Source organism: Physella acuta, unplaced genomic scaffold (assembly GCF_028476545.2).
Source record: "Physella acuta isolate Inbredline_101_S28 unplaced genomic scaffold, ASM2847654v3 ptg000447l, whole genome shotgun sequence".
NCBI classification, from domain to species: Eukaryota; Metazoa; Mollusca; class Gastropoda; family Physidae; genus Physella; species Physella acuta.
The window spans coordinates 30782-48270 of record NW_026731966.1 but is presented as its reverse complement, the minus strand read 5'-3'; the positions used below and the strand labels follow the sequence as shown (position 1 = coordinate 48270).

Below are 17489 nucleotides of genomic sequence, written 5' to 3'. Positions count from 1 at the left end.
ACAAACATCATTAAAACTACTTATACAACACACAACGAAAAGATGTATCCAACCAACATCATTAAAACCACTTGTACAACACACAACGAAAAGATGTATCCAACAAACGTCATTAAAACCACCTATCCCACAAACTCCATTCTGTAGCCATGCGCCATTTCAAAAATAACAATGACGTAATCTATCGATTAATGTCCCTAATCGATACGTGCCAGACTGCGGTTCTAGAGGAGTTTATCGACCCGTCCCGTCACTGTGCTCCCCAATATGGCCGCGGCCACAGACGCGACGAAGCACAGCTACACACTCTGATGTGTACAGGCCTACTACACACCGTGCTACTGTGACAGAAACGAACACAGCGTAAGTATCAAAACGTACACACGATACAGCTTACTGCGATGTGAGATAGAAATATAATGTAACCCTGTAATTTGTAGATAACTTGAACGTCTTTGCGGGATACTGCGTTATGGGCATGCGCACTAATCGTTTTCTCAACACTGCTCCTACCGATGTTGGTTGTTATGCGTCTGTGATTTGTGTAATCGTGAGTGAAGAATTGTGGTAATATAACGCAAGTCGTGGGTTAATCTCCATAGACCAATTTTTAGTCAATGTTTATTTACAGCGAGATAACTGGTCAACTTCTGGCAAATTATTACAGCGTAAACGCTACAAAGTGAATGGTAGTTTAGTCATCAAAGCACTACTTTCAAATAGTTCTGATGTTTCCTCGCCCCCCCCCCCCCCCTATCGTCCCACAATGAGTGCATCGATTCAACAAAAAGACAGAATTCTTTGTAATTGATCTTGCTTATTTATCTGCGTATTTTCTCTTACCATACTCCTACACGGTAAAAAATACTATTACCTATTTGTTTTTTCAGGTTTGTGATTCATGATTTTAGAACTAAGCAACGCATAGTTTTCTGATCAATGTATACAGTTTATCGTGCTGTTCATAATCGATAATAGTACACAATCAATCACATTTTTATAACCTCTGCTTTATTGGCCTTGTTAGTGTTTGCTTTCAAATAATAATTTAAAAAAAAAACCATGTCAACATTTAAAAGGCCTACAAAGTAATATTTAACAATCACAATCCAACCATGAGCTGACCATACAAGTTTAAAAACGTGAATCACAATACAGAAATGGACAAATAACTGGCCCATTCCTTTATTTCACACAGAAATGGACAAATAGCTGACCCATACTTTCTGTTCACACAGAAATGGACAAATAAATGACCCATACCTTTATTCCTCACACAGAAATGGACAAATAACTGACCCATACTTTTATTCCTCACACAGAAATGGACAAATAACTGACCCATACCTTTATTTCACACAGAAATGGACAACTACTCATTTGCCTTTGCTGGCCCAAGCTTTAGGAACAAAGCCCGTTCTTTCATGTCCCAATTTTCGGACTCTTTCAGCGCTTTTTCCAAGTACATCGCGCCATCCTACCATCATGACCGATGTGAGAGGTGAGTTCTGTTGGCAGTTACCTTCTTCTTCGTTCTTAACTAATGCTGGAAGGGATTCCTTCAAAACATAAGGCATATGTCCCGTTGACTCCGATTTCAGTCTGTCTTTGCTTCTTTAGCCTTTGTCCAACCAAGATTAAATTACAAGGCAGCAGTTGTTTGATTCTGGAGTTGTCTCTCCTAGATAGGTTGCTTTCCCCAGCTATCGAATCTCATCATCTGTCCGGGGGTTCGAACTCTGGATTTTTGGGTTAAGCAACCATGGGCTGTACCGGCCCGGAATTAATGGGAGTCTTTTTCTTAATTCGCTAGTATTAATCAAGCACTTGGGGAATAAAGAAAAAGACTTAAAATAATACTTGTTTTCTGGTACAGAGATTGTTTTAATATTTTTCAGCCTTGGCTTAGGTACAAAAGAATATGTCACGTGGGTCTATATAGCCAATGTTTGTTCCAGAATTTTTTATCCGGGGGGGGGGGGGGAGGCGACACTGTTAAAAGTATATATTTTCTATATAAATTCCATTTCGTTCGGGGGGGGGGGGGGGCGAAGAGACGCCTGGAAGAAACTCTGGTGGTGTATCACTCTGATATCAGTTTGCGCTATATTTTGTTGAATTGTGTTAATTTAATTTGTTTACTTTACGTTCTGATATGGGTGTGACATTTTTATTTATGTGAAAGATGGTCCTATACCAGGGGTCGGCAACCCTTTGAGCCGAAAGAGCCAAAAGTAACAATTTACAACATTACCCGGTTTTTAAAGAGCCACTAACAGTTTTATGTCAATAGTATATTTGTTTAGGATTGTATATATATATATATATATATATAATCTCATTTGAATTTGTGTTGAGAGGATCTACTATGTAAGTCAGACTACTTGCATTTGTTTTGTATAGCTCAAATCTCTCAGTGAAAACATCCTTCATTTCGTTTATATTAATGCTGAAGTGATTGAATAGTAGCATTCGCTTTATAACGATATTTTTTTTTCAGATTTTTTTTTGTAATTAAGTAATTTACCGCTCACCAAGTATTCAACAAGAAAAGTACTTTTTTTTTTCGAAACAAACTTCTTCAAGCAAGACATAGGCTGGGTTTTCCTTTCAGTTTTACACTTAGCTGGTTTAGTTTCTTTGTGATATCCACTATGAAGTTGAATGTTTCTATTCGGAATGGACAATGTAATAGGAAGTACATTTAGATAGGGACTAAATATTCTAATATAATAGTGAATGTTTATTGTTTATATCTTATGTTATATCGTTTATTACCGAGCGCTGCAGACTAATATTTTTATGAATTTTGAAAATAAAATAATTATTAATATTTGTGCATGGAGCTGAAGAGCCGCAACTGGACACCAAAAGAGCCGCATGCGGCTCGCGAGCCGCAGGTTGCCGACCCCTGTCCTATACACTAGTTTTACCAGAAATCACGTTATAATATTTCGTTTCACCTCTAAGTAGATCTATTTTTAAAATATTCACTTTTGGAATTTTACAGCCGGAAGTGTTGTAGTGTCAACAAATATAACATTAACATGGCTATCCTAGCAGAATAGAAAGTGAAAATGCTTTACTCACCAGTTTTTACTTTAGGCCTAGTATATAGAACTAGATCAAGATCTAGTTTATGTTAGTAGAAACATAATAAAAGTATCTAAGCGTATGTGAATCGTGAAAAGAATGCCTCATGAAATAGAAGCGTAAGAAGAAGATTTAATCAGATTTATCTTTTATTTTTTTTTTAAGTTTAAGATTGTAAATTTTTTTAAAATAAAAAATAAAAATTGATTTAAATTGTGTAGACTAAAATATTAAAATATGTAGATCTAGGCCTATTTAAGTAAGACACAGAAATGACAGTCACAGAGTGAGAGTAGATCTAGATCTAGAAGAAATATAGATCTAGAGTGTAGAGTGTAGAGACTCTGCTTATTCATGATTATTTTATTTTTATTTTAACTTTGAAGTTAAGAATTTTAATTTAAACAAAATTTTGGGTGTTAAGAAATTGCAAATTGCGAGACGCGAAATGGCGAGAAGGGCGCGAAAACGGTCGGTCACGTGACTTTTTGTCTCGTATATTACCACAACCTGATACTTACGCTGGATGGTGTTAAATTACGAAGATTTCAGCGAAAAATTTACCGCACCCGATTTACAGTGTTTTTTGTGCAGATTTCAAAGTCGTTTCGTTTACATTGTTAACACTTCAGATTTTTCCGTCGCTAGACATACTGATGATTTATGAACTCCCCCCATCTTTTGTGTTGACTTAGAATACCACCTTGTATGAAACCGCCCAAAATACAGCTGAAGATAGATCAACTTCTTTCTTTTGTGTTGAACGTCGAGGCCGCCTGATTTACCATGTTTGAAGATCACTGTGCCCGAATCTGCTGCTGCCGCAAACATATTTTGAATTGTTGCATAGAAATTTTGTATTATAGCCGCCGCCAGTGTTGTGTGTGGGATGAACGGGGAGGTCAACTGTGACATGTTGTGAATGTGGATTGGAAGAAGTAGCCAAAGAAAAATGTATAAATGGGAGTCTATTGAACTGGATTAGATGTATTATGTGTGAAAGATGGTGTCACAAGGTGTGTTTGAGTAGTGCTAGGACTGTTTCAGAAGATTTTGTTTGTAATTAAAATTACTAAATAAAAAATAAATTACACTTTTTAGAACTGTTTATACTTTTACACTTTTTGCAAGTGCAACAATCCATGGATACATGTTGCAGAATATCTCTCCTGCTGACAAGATTATACCAGTTCACAAAGACACAGCTCACGTTTGTATAAACATAAGCGGGCTAGATTTTTAAAATTAATGCCGACTGAGACGGGATTTTCCTCTCATTTACGAGAGCAGGCGATGACAGTAGCACAGCAACGATGTTGGGATTTTTTAATAGATAGATCTATATCTAGATCTATCTATCTTCTTAGTATCTATCTATCTATCTATATATATATGATGAAATCTAGATAAAAAATAACAACATACAACACTTGTGTTAAAGGGTATGGCTACATGCTTAATTATTTTAAAACAAAAAAAAATAATTAAAATAAATAAAGATGAAAAAAGTTTGAAAAAAACTTTTTTCGCAAAAGGTGTCTTGCTATTTACCCTTGATTCCGCAGGTATGTCTAGCATTATCTTCTTGCATGTTCCCGCCTCGCCATTTCGCTTTTCGCGTCTTGCAATTTCCCAACACCCCAAAAATGTAATAAATCTAGATCTGGATTAGATCCGATCTAATTTATAATTTATAAGATATCTAGATCTAGTCTAGACCTAATTTAAAAATCTTAGTTTTTATTTAATTTATTAAGTAAGGCCTATAGAGTATCAGTATAGCGTTCGACTGAGCTGAAGACTCTAGAATGATTACTCTAGCTACAATCAGATTTTACTAATTCTTTGGTTCAGATTATCATGATCATTTGACATTTGTAAATTTTTTAATGTTACAATGTGAATGTTTGATTCACACTTTATAAAAATTGTACAACTGCTAGTTGTTGCGAAGTGAGTTTCGGTACGGGTCGATGCTGAACGTTACGAACAATAGATGACGACAATCCAATGAAGAACACAGTATGAAGCTACGATGTTTCCATCTTTTATTACATATAATACCAACAGCTACATAGACGATAGATGGGACGATGACTTCTAGACATCCTCACAAGACGACGACAAGACCAAGACTAACTTCTAACTATCCTCATAACAACCAAAACATTCTCTCCTACGTCACATCCTTATTTATTCACGCATTCATAATCTTTTATTAATACCGCTACACACATACTCTCAAACCATCCACAACTTTATTAACTCCATTCAACTACACACATACTCTCAAACCATCGACGACTTTATTAACTCCATTCAACTACACACATACCCTCAAACACACTCCATACACTTAAGTCAATTCACAACACTAGTGTTTAGTGCTGACAGACTACAGTCACACCATACGTCACACTCCCTACGTTAGGGTAGGGACAGCACTTACCGGAAGGTCACGACTTAGGGTACTGAGCTTGAGATCGTAGGTGGCCCCTGACCAAACTGCCCCTCATGTCCAAGCCAGGTGGTACTATGCACTGGAGTAGAAAACAAAAGCCTGGCGGAATCCCTCGTAATATGGGTGAGAGAAATGCTTGGTTCTTAACCCTCTTCAGTCCGGTCTGTCTGGCTTACGAGCAATAGCTAGAGCCAGTATTGACCATTTTGAGAGAGAGAGTGGCTACAGTTCTTGTATTAAGTAACTATAATGTCGTAATTTGAAATTAATTAAAAGAAATAATTACATAAAATTTAGTTGTTATAAATTTAATTTATTCATTATTCTATCTAGATCTATTTTATTTGTCTAGTAGTCTGAGTATATCAGAATGTGAGCCTTTTTGATATCTTGTTGATCAGCTTCCTGTGCTATTTCTGCCCTCAACTATCTTTAGTGTTTCTTCTAATTAGACTATTCAATTTCTGATGTTGTCTTCCCACAGTTTTTATTTTGCCTGATAATTTCTTGTGGGAAAGTTTTCACTAGTTCTAACCAAATATTCCTGGCATATCTGTACCGTTTGAGCTTTCTTTTTTTTTTAGCAATAGTCAGCTGGTCATCTTGATGACCAATTAACCCTTGGATAATGACATTGCATCATTGGTCTTTGTGGTTGAAATGTTTTTTCTTCTTCTGCATTCTTAATTCTAGTGTTGGAAGAGATTCCCTCCATTAAGTATTATGTGTCAACTTGTTAAGTTTTGATTCCTAGATGAGTGACTGTCCCCAGCTATCAAGCTTCCACTCTCTGTGGGTTTGAACTTGGAACTTTTCGGTTCAGCAACCATGAGCTTAACTGACCCGGCCATGCTGACCTCCCAGTCTTTGTTAGTATGTAATTCCTGGTAACTTACTCAACTTACTGTCTCCTCTCAATTTTATGGCTTGGATTTTATTATCTATTGTCAGTATAGTCTGTACAGTTCCGATTGACAATCCAGTATGAACGTAAATTTACTATTTTCTTCTGAATCAATAGTAGTTATCTGTGATTATGCTCTTTGTTTCCTTAATTGTTCTATCCAGTTAGAACAAATAATTCACTAATATTCCATTTTATCGGTCTGTCTTTGTAATAACACTTTCCGTTAAAGGTTTTAACATTAACAGCATTTAACTTTATAAGGAAGTTAAGACAAGAGATACGTGCCCAAAAGTGTGTAGCATGAAATGTTACAAAAGGCTAGAGACACATGACTGAAAGTGTATAGCATGAAATGTTAAAAAAGTCTAGAGACACATGACTGAAAGTGTATAGCATGAAATGTTTGTGATGTGATGTAACCTTAGTATTGTCTCTTGTATCTCTCAGATCTGTACAGATGCGGTTATATTCCCTGAACAAGAGGCAGTTTGTCCTGGTGTTTGTCACATTTTTTGTCTGCTTTTTGATCAGTGTTCTTGTGGGGATTGCAGGTAAATATTGACAATTTTTTTTGTAGACTTAAACCAGGGTTGATAGTAAACGTTGATCAATTCTTTTTATTTGTGTAAGAATTGCAGGTAAATATTGAGGATATTTTAATTAGTGTTGATTTTGGAATTGCAGTTACAGCATGTTAGTTCTACTATAAATGAAATGAGTTTATTCTGTTAGAACTTGTCAGCTCTTCAGCTAATGCATTGAGTTTATTCTGGCAGGTCCTCACATTATAGACTCTACAACAGTGAATGGAAGTTCAGCCATCAAAGAGCCACAGAACAAGCAGGTTGTTATTTCATTCATTACAAACATACTAGCCAGTCTTTTTCAGCTATCTAGTGCCTTTAGGTCATAGGTCATCCAATAACCTAACTACCCAATCTCAGATACATTTGTTCAATGTGGGTTATAGTGGCTGGCAAAATGGAGGCCTAGCTTAGAGAATTGCTTGAACCTGCTATTCCAGTTATGTAATCAATTAGGAAAAAAATCAAACTTTTAACAGTGATTTAAACTCTTTGTTACATCACTTATTCATTAGTAAGTTAGGTATATATATAATTTACTCTAACATATATAACAGATGTCTAACAGTTTTCATGTTGAATAAAAACAGTTATAATGCATGCCTAACTGGTCTAAGAGTTATAGTGTTACTGTGATGTTGCCTTTATCAACTTTATGCAGCAGAATTTAAACAATTTTTAAACCCGTTGTTTGATTGACATTGATAGTCGTACATCACAAGCTTGTATTGATGTTTCAGACTGGTCCATTCATCCTGCACTCCCCTCCCATGTCAACCTTCCACCAGCAGCTGTGGCTGATAGCAGATGTTGCCATCTCCGAGGGGATAGGTAAGTCATGTGACCTACATGGTAGTGCATTCTTACACACAGCTGCAGTGTTTAAAAACATTTCTCTAGCAGTCCACTAGGCTGTAGTATTTAATCCTTCACTAGGCTGTAGTATTTAATCCTTCACTAGGCTGTAGTATTTAATCCTTCACTAGGCTGTAGTATTTAATCCTTCACTAGGCTGTAGTATTTAATCCTTCACTAGGCTGTAGTATTTAATCCTTCACTAGGCTGTAGTATTTAATGCTTCCTTAGGCCGAAGTTTTAACCCTTCACAGCCCTCTAAGCTGTAGTTTTTAAGAAAACATTTCTCTAGCAGTCCACTAGACTGTAGTATTTAATCCTTCACTAGACTGTAGTATTTAATCCTTCACTAGGCTGTAGTTTTTAACCCTTCACAGCCCTCTAAGCTGTAGTGTTTAACCCTTCACAGTACTAGTTTTTTTTTAGTAATACATCTACTTGGGGCCAAATAAGGGGGCATAACATAGTTATAGTCACTGTCTCTGGTCTACCCCTAAATGAAATTAAAACAGAAGGCAAAAATAGAAAAACTGTTGAATTTCAACAACATAGTAGAAGACTATTTTACTTGTTTTTATTTTCAAAGTAGAGTCATTTTGCTGAATAAAAAGAAAAATGTTAGTTTTTAAAGCCCATTTCACAAAACTAAATTTGGGATCAAAATGGATGTAAAAACTTGTATGAATGTGTTTTAAAAAATGTCTTTTTGCATGACCTCTCAAATTGTTTTCAACTGGTTTAAATCAAAGTATTTATTGTTAAAGATACTGAAGCTATTTTACCCTGATTACCTTACAATGATGATGAAAATTGTTGCTGACTGTGTGAACCAGTTTATCCATTGACTTGTATTTCTGTAGGGTCCAAGTTTGAGCAGGATTTGAACATGGGGATTCTGATCCGTGGGGCCAATGGGGATGCCCAGAGCATTGAGGAATCTGTCACCAACCCAAGCCTCAGTTCAGAGATGCACAATAGGACTCGCAAGCTCAAGTGTAGTGGGGTTGGTTTGTCCTCTAGGACTTTGTGCTCCCCATGTTTTGATTGGTTTTGTCCTCTAGGACTTTGTGCCCTCCATGTTTTGATTGGTTTTGTCCTCTAGGACTTTGTTTCCCATATTTGTACAAATGTTTGGGTTGGTTTGTTCTGTAGGTTTTGGTGCTTCTCATGTCTGTACTAGCCAAAATATTGTATAAAAAAATATTTAAGTATTACAAGAAACTTTTTATACTTTCAGACTGCCTGTATAGACTTACTGTTACAAGTAACATTTTATACTTTCAGACTGCCTGTGACAGCCTTATAGTAATGCACCTTGGGTACCTGGATTTTGCATATTACTACATTACTGTTGTGTTTTATGATTTGGACATCAATAAGTTGTCCATCAAAAGTGTCAGGTTTACAGTAAGTTACATTTTTACTTAAGTTTTACTCAGTGTGGGAGCAAGGAAAGAAATGTGTGAGACTGTTATCTGTATACATGAAAATCGCACATCAAGTTTCAAATGTTATCTTCTCAACTTATTGGATCCGATAGTTTAGTTTTAGTTGATTCGTCAGTAGAAAATATTGCAGAATATCAGTGGCTTATTTTTGGGAGAGAATAATATACTTCAACTGGTTAGCTGTTTTGTCAATAGGCTTCAGAATCTATGTAGACATACTAATTTTTTTTTTAAATATAGCAGGCGATAACATTATAGTTACATTTGTAAAAATTAAAACTGTTTGGGAACCATTGATTACATTCATTTTTGTATTGAGTATCAGCCGTTGAAAAGCCGTTTTGAATTATTTTATCAATTTAAATCTTTAAAAAAAAACCACCCTCAACCCCACCTTGTAGCCCACAGGAGGAAGTAAAACAATGAAAATCACAACAGTTGTTTTCCATGATAAAATACACAATAGCGTTCAATGGGGTATAGCCTAGTAGTTTATTTATATTAAATAATATCACATCCCCTTTCACCACAACACCCTGACTTTATCAATCCAAATTAAAAATAAAAGTATTATCTAAATTACTATTATATTGCTAGTAGTTATTTGTTTGAATAATTCTAACCTTAATAGAACCAGAAGTCATTTTGTACTTACTTTACAAATTTTATAAAATATTCAATTTCGGTTGAAAAATATGCTTTTTGGCAACAATCATTTAGATGAAATGTTATCTACATTTACATAAACAAACCAACAACCTACATGTTTTCATTTAGACTGTAACATTCTATTGATTTTATATTCATTAATGGGTTAATTCAAGCAATTTTTCTACTGTTCTTGCATGTTGTTGTTAATTGATTGTGAGTTTTATAAATGAAATAAAATTGTTATAATATTATAGCTTTAATTAATAGCTAAGCTCTTTATAAAAGTAAATATCCTTTCCATAACATATTTGGAACTCACTGGCTCTCCTCTGTGCTATCTTTCATACACCTTAAAGAATCTTCAATAAGAGATGTGCTGTATTAAATGTATGTGGTCTAGTAATTTGTCTGTTATGTAAGTTACATTTGGAATCTATTTTTAAGATAAATTGTGATTAAACTTACATTTGACTGATATGTTTGTTAGCTCTTCCTTCTATGTCATATCCCACCTAACGAGCCTGTTTTGTTTCCCTCTAGTTTAAAACCTACAACCCATCATTCACTCAAATAGAGATTTGGATTAGATTTGTCTTTTTGGTGCTGACATTTTTTACTACAGTAAGTCATCATTTTCTTAGGTTTAACTACTGTAAGTAGCAACATTTGTGTTAGACATTTTGGATGTTTATACAAGCAAGATTTAAAACATGTTTAGTCCATATTAATGAAATTTCTTTTAAAGTCAATTATCACTCTAAGTTGATCATCTGTTTAGTCCAGATTATATCATTAGTGTATTTATTCTCTTTATTATTTATTTTCTGGCTCACAATTTCATTATGTTTTAACGTTTCTTATCCCCAGTGCTGGTATGCCCACAGTTTAAGAAAGTTTTCAATACGTGATTGGTCTATAGAACAAAAGTGGATGTCATTATTACTTCCCCTGCTTTTACTATATAATGGTGAGTCAAGATTACCATAGGAAATTGTTGAACTGTCTAGTTTTAAGTACACTCAAGTAGTCTCTTTTCCTTAATTACAGTAATAGATCATTTCTAGAAGATTTTTAATTCCTCACTTTTTCAAACCCTATCTTTCCTTCATTTTATATGATCCCTCTTCATCCTCATTTTTCACCTTTTAGTTTGTTTATTGTTTATGAGAGCAAGATTTTGATTTCTTTTTTCAGAAACTTATTTTATTTTATATTTTATTTATGCTCTATTTTTACTTCTTATTTTATTCTAACATGAATTTTATGTAAAAATTTAACTATATCCTTAATCTACCATGAAATGTTTACAAGCCTTAATTAGCATTGATTTTGTTTCCACATGTTTATGTATTTTCCCTGCCATGTTTTCAGACCCAATTTTCCCTGCCATGTTTTCAGACCCAATTTTCCCTGCCATGTTTTCAGACCCAATTTTCCCTGCCATGTTTTCAGACCCAATTTTCCCTGCCATGTTTTCAGACCCAATTTTCCCTGCCATGTTTTCAGACCCAATTTTCCCTGCCATGTTTTCAGACCCAATTTTCCCTGCCATGTTTTCAGACCCAATTTTCCCTGCCATGTTTTCAGACCCAATTTTCCCTGCCATGTTTTCAGACCCAATTTTCCCTGCCATGTTTTCAGACCCAATTTTCCCTGCCATGTTTTCAGACCCAATTTTCCCTGCCATGTTTTCAGACCCAATTTTCCCTGCCATGTTTTCAGACCCAATTTTCCCTGCCATGTTTTCAGACCCAATTTTCCCTGCCATGTTTTCAGACCCAATTTTCCCTGCCATGTTTTCAGACCCAATTTTCCCTGCCATGTTTTCAGACCCAATTTTCCCTGCCATGTTTTCAGACCCAATTTTCCCTGCCATGTTTTCAGACCCAATTTTCCCTGCCATGTTTTCAGACCCAATTTTCCCTGCCATGTTTTCAGACCCAATTTTCCCTGCCATGTTTTCAGACCCAATTTTCCCTGCCATGTTTTCAGACCCAATTTTCCCTGCCATGTTTTCAGACCCAATTTTCCCTGCCATGTTTTCAGACCCAATTTTCCCTGCCATGTTTTCAGACCCAATTTTCCCTGCCATGTTTTCAGACCCAATTTTCCCTGCCATGTTTTCAGACCCAATTTTCCCTGCCATGTTTTCAGACCCAATTTTCCCTGCCATGTTTTCAGACCCAATTTTCCCTGCCATGTTTTCAGACCCAATTTTCCCTGCCATGTTTTCAGACCCAATTTTCCCTGCCATGTTTTCAGACCCAATTTTCCCTGCCATGTTTTCAGACCCAATTTTCCCTGCCATGTTTTCAGACCCAATTTTCCCTGCCATGTTTTCAGACCCAATTTTCCCTGCCATGTTTTCAGACCCAATTTTCCCTGCCATGTTTTCAGACCCAATTTTCCCTGCCATGTTTTCAGACCCAATTTTCCCTGCCATGTTTTCAGACCCAATTTTCCCTGCCATGTTTTCAGACCCAATTTTCCCTGCCATGTTTTCAGACCCAATTTTCCCTGCCATGTTTTCAGACCCAATTTTCCCCCTGACATTCCTGGTGAACAGCTGGCTGCCTGGGATGCTGGACGGCTGGTTCCAGGCATCATTCCTTAGTGCCTTGCTCCTCTTCTGGTTGTGTATCTACCACAGTGTCAGGCAGGTGCGTTTACCCTCGCAAACTTTTATTTCTTGCTGATGAGGTCAGAATAAAAAGACAGTCCCTTACCCTCCCCTCTTCCGCATTACCATAATGCTAATGAAAAACATGAAAATTAACATTTTCATTTTGTTTTAAATATGTAATTTTTCTTAAATTACCCCATATCAATGAAACTCTTTGTCTCAAAATTAGAGATTTAAGATGCAACTATCTGTTTTAATTAGTGGAGCTACTATGCCCCTTCATTAAGAATGGTTAGTTAGTATGTGACAGTGTTACAAAATGGATGTCTATGATTTATTTTGAATTCAATCTGGGCCTATTTGAAAAAAAAATGTTTAAACAGAAGAAATTTTAAAATAGGGCCTATCTAAATTAATTTGATCTCTACCTTTTTGAAGGCCTCTACACCATGATTTGTACAATATATTTTATTCTGCCTCTGCCTGATCTGGGTTAAATGTTGTTTTAGACTGACCGAAGGTTTGCTAAATTTTACCTGCCCAAGATTGTGATTGTTGGCCTGGTGTGGCTGTGTGCTGTCACCCTGGCATCCTGGCAGGAGTATAACGAGCTACAGGACCCCACCTACTACTACAGGCTGGACACCACCAACTTTGAGGTCAGTGGTTTACATGGGCCAGAGAATTGATCACATTTGGTTTCAGTGTTGTTTTTGTTTACATTGTACCATTTGATTGGCCATGTTTGATTTGAAAATGATGTTTTTACATCATTCTAGAGAGTTTATTACATTTGTAACATTTTGCCGTGTGTAATTATGCAAAATCAGAACATCATATCAGCCTAACAACAGACTTCCTTTAATGTGTTTTTTTAGGGTTTCAAGATTGTGTTTTTTATTGTTGGAGGATTTTATTTGTTGTATCTGTTATACCTGCTGATACGGGCGTATGCAGAGTTGCGACAGATGCCATATTTTGGTAGGTGATTATGTTTAGATTATTTGTGTACACAAATTTTGTGAGGTTCATTTCTTCCCTTTTCATTTTGATAATTGTAGAATCTGTTTCTTAAATTTTCATACAATTACATTTTTTATCTTAAATTATGGTAATGTTTTATTTTATTAAGGTCTTTTTCTTATGTGCTGGATTTTTATATTGACACAATTATTATTCAGTCATGTATCTTTTTTTTTTATATTTCCTCATGATTCAATAATTTATATAACATTCTATGAATGAGAGCGATATAATGAAATGATAGTTAAATGATCAATGGTATCTTTGCTTATTCAAAACCAGTTTTGATAAGCAGAGCATTCGTCCTAATAAAATATGAGGTGATGTGTTTTTCAGCGCACACTAAAACACAATATATTTTTTTATGCTCCTCCAGATTTGCGGCTGAAGTTTATGACAGTTTTGATGGTGATAGTGGTGTCCATCACCATAGCCATCACAGTGATGAGGTTTGGGGGCGGTGTCCTGCAGGACAACTTTGTCTCAGAGCTGTCCACCAACTACCAGAACTCAGCTGAGTTTGTCTCATTCTATGGGCTGCTCAACTTCTATTTATACACCATGGCTTTTGTCTATTCCCCATCTCCTAATGCCCTGTTTGGTGAGTCTCTCTTTATAGTTGTTAAAACTTTTTCAGGGTTTTTTTAAAGGGTAATTAACCATTAATTTCAAATATTTTTTTAAGAGTTGTTTGCTCTTTTTTTATAATCATAAAGAAAATTAATAGTTTTTTTACTATGCATATAAAATATTTTAAAACATGTTAAATGGAAATTGGTATAAATAAAACAGAATATCCATTTTTAATAGCTGATCATCAAAATAAGTAATTGAAAACATTTTATTTAGTATTTGATAATGAGATATTATTTAATTATTATTTAATTAGATTGAATTATGAACCTGCTCTTTTAAAAAAAATATCATCTTGTGTATGTTTAAAGCAGATCTGTCCAATTATATTCTAGAAGCTTTTCACCAGTACATCACATATTTAGAACTTTGCCTATAACTCTTTGTAAAGTGCTGAACATTCATTCAACTAGTAGCTGGACTGAGTCATTTTTAAATACACACATGAAAAACATAGGCCCTATGCATAACTTTATGTATACTTTTTTTGGACAGAAACCCACTTCAAAGATAATCCTGCGCTCTCTATGTTAAATGATTCAGATGAGGAAGTTCACTATTCGTAAGTACAGATACTTTATGTCTCAAACAGTGTCACATGCAATGATGATCAAACCAAATGTCCTGCCAGTACAATGTCATAAACCAAATGTCCTGCCAGTACGATGTCATAAACCAAATGTCCTGCCAGTGCGCTGTCATAAAGCAAATGTCCTGTGTATGTAATGTCATAAACCGAATGTCCTGTGTATGTAATGTCATAAACCAAATGTCTTGTGTATGTGATGTCATAAACCAAATGTCCTGTGTATGTGATGTCATAAACCAAATGTCCTGTGTATGTAATGTCATAAACCAAATGTCCTGTGTATGTGATGTCATAAACCAAATGTCCTGTGTATGTGATGTCATAAACCAAATGTCCTATCTGTAATGTCATAAACCAAATGTCCTGCCAGTGCGCTGTCATAAACCAAATGTCCTGTGTATGTGATGTCATAAACCAAATGTCCTATCTGTAATGTCATAAACCAAATGTCCTGCCAGTGCGCTGTCATAAACCAAATGTCTTGTGTATGTAATGTCATAAACCAAATGTCCTGTGTATGTGATGTCATAAACCAAATGTCCTGTTTATGTAATGTCATAAACCAAATGTCCTGTGTATGTGATGTCATAAACCAAATGTCCTGTGTATGTGATGTCATAAACCAAATGTCCTGTGTATGTGATGTCATAAACCAAATGTCCTGTGTATGTGATGTCATAAACCAAATGTCCTATCTGTGTAATGTCATAAACCAAATGTCCTGCCAGTGCGCTGTCATAAACCAAATGTCCTGTGTATGTGATGTCATAAACCAAATGTCCTGTGTATGTGATGTCATAAACCAAATGTCCTGTGTATGTGATGTCATAAACCAAATGTCCTGTGTATGTGATGTCATAAACCAAATGTCCTATCTGTGTAATGTCATAAACCAAATGTCCTGCCAGTGCGCTGTCATAAACCAAATGTCCTGTGTATGTAATGTCATAAACCAAATGTCCTGTGTATGTAATGTCATAAACCAAATGTCCTGTGTATGTGATGTCATAAACCAAATGTCCTGTGTATGTGATGTCATAAACCAAATGTCCTGTGTATGTGATGTCATAAACCAAATGTCCTGTGTATGTGATGTCATAAACCAAATATCCTGTGTATGTTATGTCATAAAACCATATGTCCTTTGTATGTTGTCAGGTGTGGTTTCAGGTGTGGCATCATTAACATAAACAGAAATGAACTCTGACTTCACACAGTCTAACAAAAATCACAGTACAAACACAATTGACAGTATTTCATTCCACATTCACATATTTCAAATATTTCACATCACCCCATGTGTGATGTTGTAAATCATTTGATGTGTTTATGTGACATTAGTTACACATTGATTGATATGTTAGTAATATGCTATAAATTACATTGTGTATGATATTACAATACAGTTATATTTTCTCTTTCCTCCACTACCAGATCAGACACTGAAGAAACCAGCCTGAGCCAGACTAGGAACACCCTGATAGACAGTGATGACGACAATGGACGGTAGTACACAACAGTAACATTATTTTCAACACTTGCAGCTAAACTCATAGCCAGCTCTCTAATTGGATCATCTGTACTCACGAGGCCAAGTTCAAGGACACTCCAACTACCTGTTACTGTACTAGTGCTGGTTTCTTATATAAAATTTATTTTCATGTACAATGTTTAAAACTGTAGTTGTAAAATCATGCAATAATCCTGTACTATTCTTTTAATTTATTGTGCTATAGTAGTACTTAATTTAATTTGATGGCTATTTACTCTTTCAGTAGTCAAACATAATCATTGTTCATGTTATTTTTAAATTGTAATTTGAGTACAAATAACAAATGCCCTATCAGTCTATAGCTGGCAGTTAAAAAAACTGCTAAAAAACATTTTTTTTGTAGTTGGACGAGGGTTCTCTCCCATGGTTAATATTTTATCTCAAGCGGGATTGTTTATTTATGTCAGTGGCTTCCCTTTGATCTTGCATTATAAAATTATTTTTTTCTTAGCCTGTCTCAGGGTCTGACCACCAGCTATGTTTTCTTTGATCCCAGAAGTCTCAACGACTGGTATCTTGTAGTGGCAACTTACACCTTCAATTGTAAATAATGGTCCTTTTTTTTTAACATTTAGTTTTTAATTTGTACACCCCATAATTTTTTATACAGATCTATTCTGGCTGTGAAATGATTACAATTTGAAATTCCCTGATTCAAAAGATCTGCACAAGTTTTATTTCATTTATTGTTCAAGTATTTACGATGGTCGGTCGTGTTGTTTGATGAGATTTTGTCTGGTGCCCATGTCTTCCACCCACCAAAAAAAAAAATCTATCACCATCTGTCACTTGTGGTTGTGCCACTTGTTGTGTTGACTTCCACACGCCACATGAAGATCAGCAGTGACAATCATGTCTGTTGTACAGCTGATTGATTTAAACAATCTTCTAGAAGGAGTTTAGAAAATAGATAACATAGGCTTCAAAAACTATGTATTGGATGCAATTTTAGAATATAACATAACAGAAGGCTACTCTATGTCGTACTTAATGTATGGCAAAGAAACTGTTTAACATAAGTACTGTAGGGAAAAAAAAATTATTTCTTTTTATTGTTCTTAGAGGGATGA

General features: G+C 35.3%; 1 protein-coding gene across 3 annotated transcripts; it reads left to right on the top strand.

The window, feature by feature from the left end:
* Window positions 1-255: 255 nt before the first annotated feature.
* Window positions 256-17135, top strand: LOC131943222 (transmembrane protein 181). 3 transcript variants are annotated; one of them, XM_059303233.1, is made up of 15 exons: window positions 256-363; window positions 1363-1501; window positions 6909-7012; window positions 7238-7305; window positions 7786-7876; window positions 8761-8903; window positions 9185-9307; window positions 10540-10620; window positions 10867-10966; window positions 12532-12659; window positions 13132-13281; window positions 13501-13603; window positions 14022-14246; window positions 14774-14840; window positions 16302-17135. In XM_059303233.1, exons 2-15 carry the CDS (start codon window positions 1365-1367, stop codon window positions 16375-16377), a joined length of 1596 nt encoding a protein of 531 aa, XP_059159216.1. In that variant the 5' UTR covers window positions 256-363; window positions 1363-1364; the 3' UTR covers window positions 16378-17135. The 3 variants fall into 3 exon arrangements, with proteins under 3 accessions (XP_059159216.1, XP_059159217.1, XP_059159218.1); XM_059303234.1 differs by lacking the exons at window positions 256-363; window positions 1363-1501 and adding an exon at window positions 3033-3212; XM_059303235.1 differs by lacking the exons at window positions 256-363; window positions 1363-1501 and adding an exon at window positions 5639-5677.
* The last annotated feature ends 354 nt before the right edge of the window (window positions 17136-17489 follow it).

Excerpts from the sequence above, each read along its gene's own strand:
- LOC131943222 (XM_059303233.1), top strand. The coding sequence starts at position 1,365 with ATGGACAACTACTCATTTGCCTTTGCTGGCCCAAGCTTTAGGAACAAA. Across the intron at positions 7,306-7,785 it reads AAGAGCCACAGAACAAGCAG|ACTGGTCCATTCATCCTGCA; the intron begins GTTGTTATTTCA and ends TTGATGTTTCAG. Across the intron at positions 7,877-8,760 it reads TGCCATCTCCGAGGGGATAG|GGTCCAAGTTTGAGCAGGAT; the intron begins GTAAGTCATGTG and ends GTATTTCTGTAG.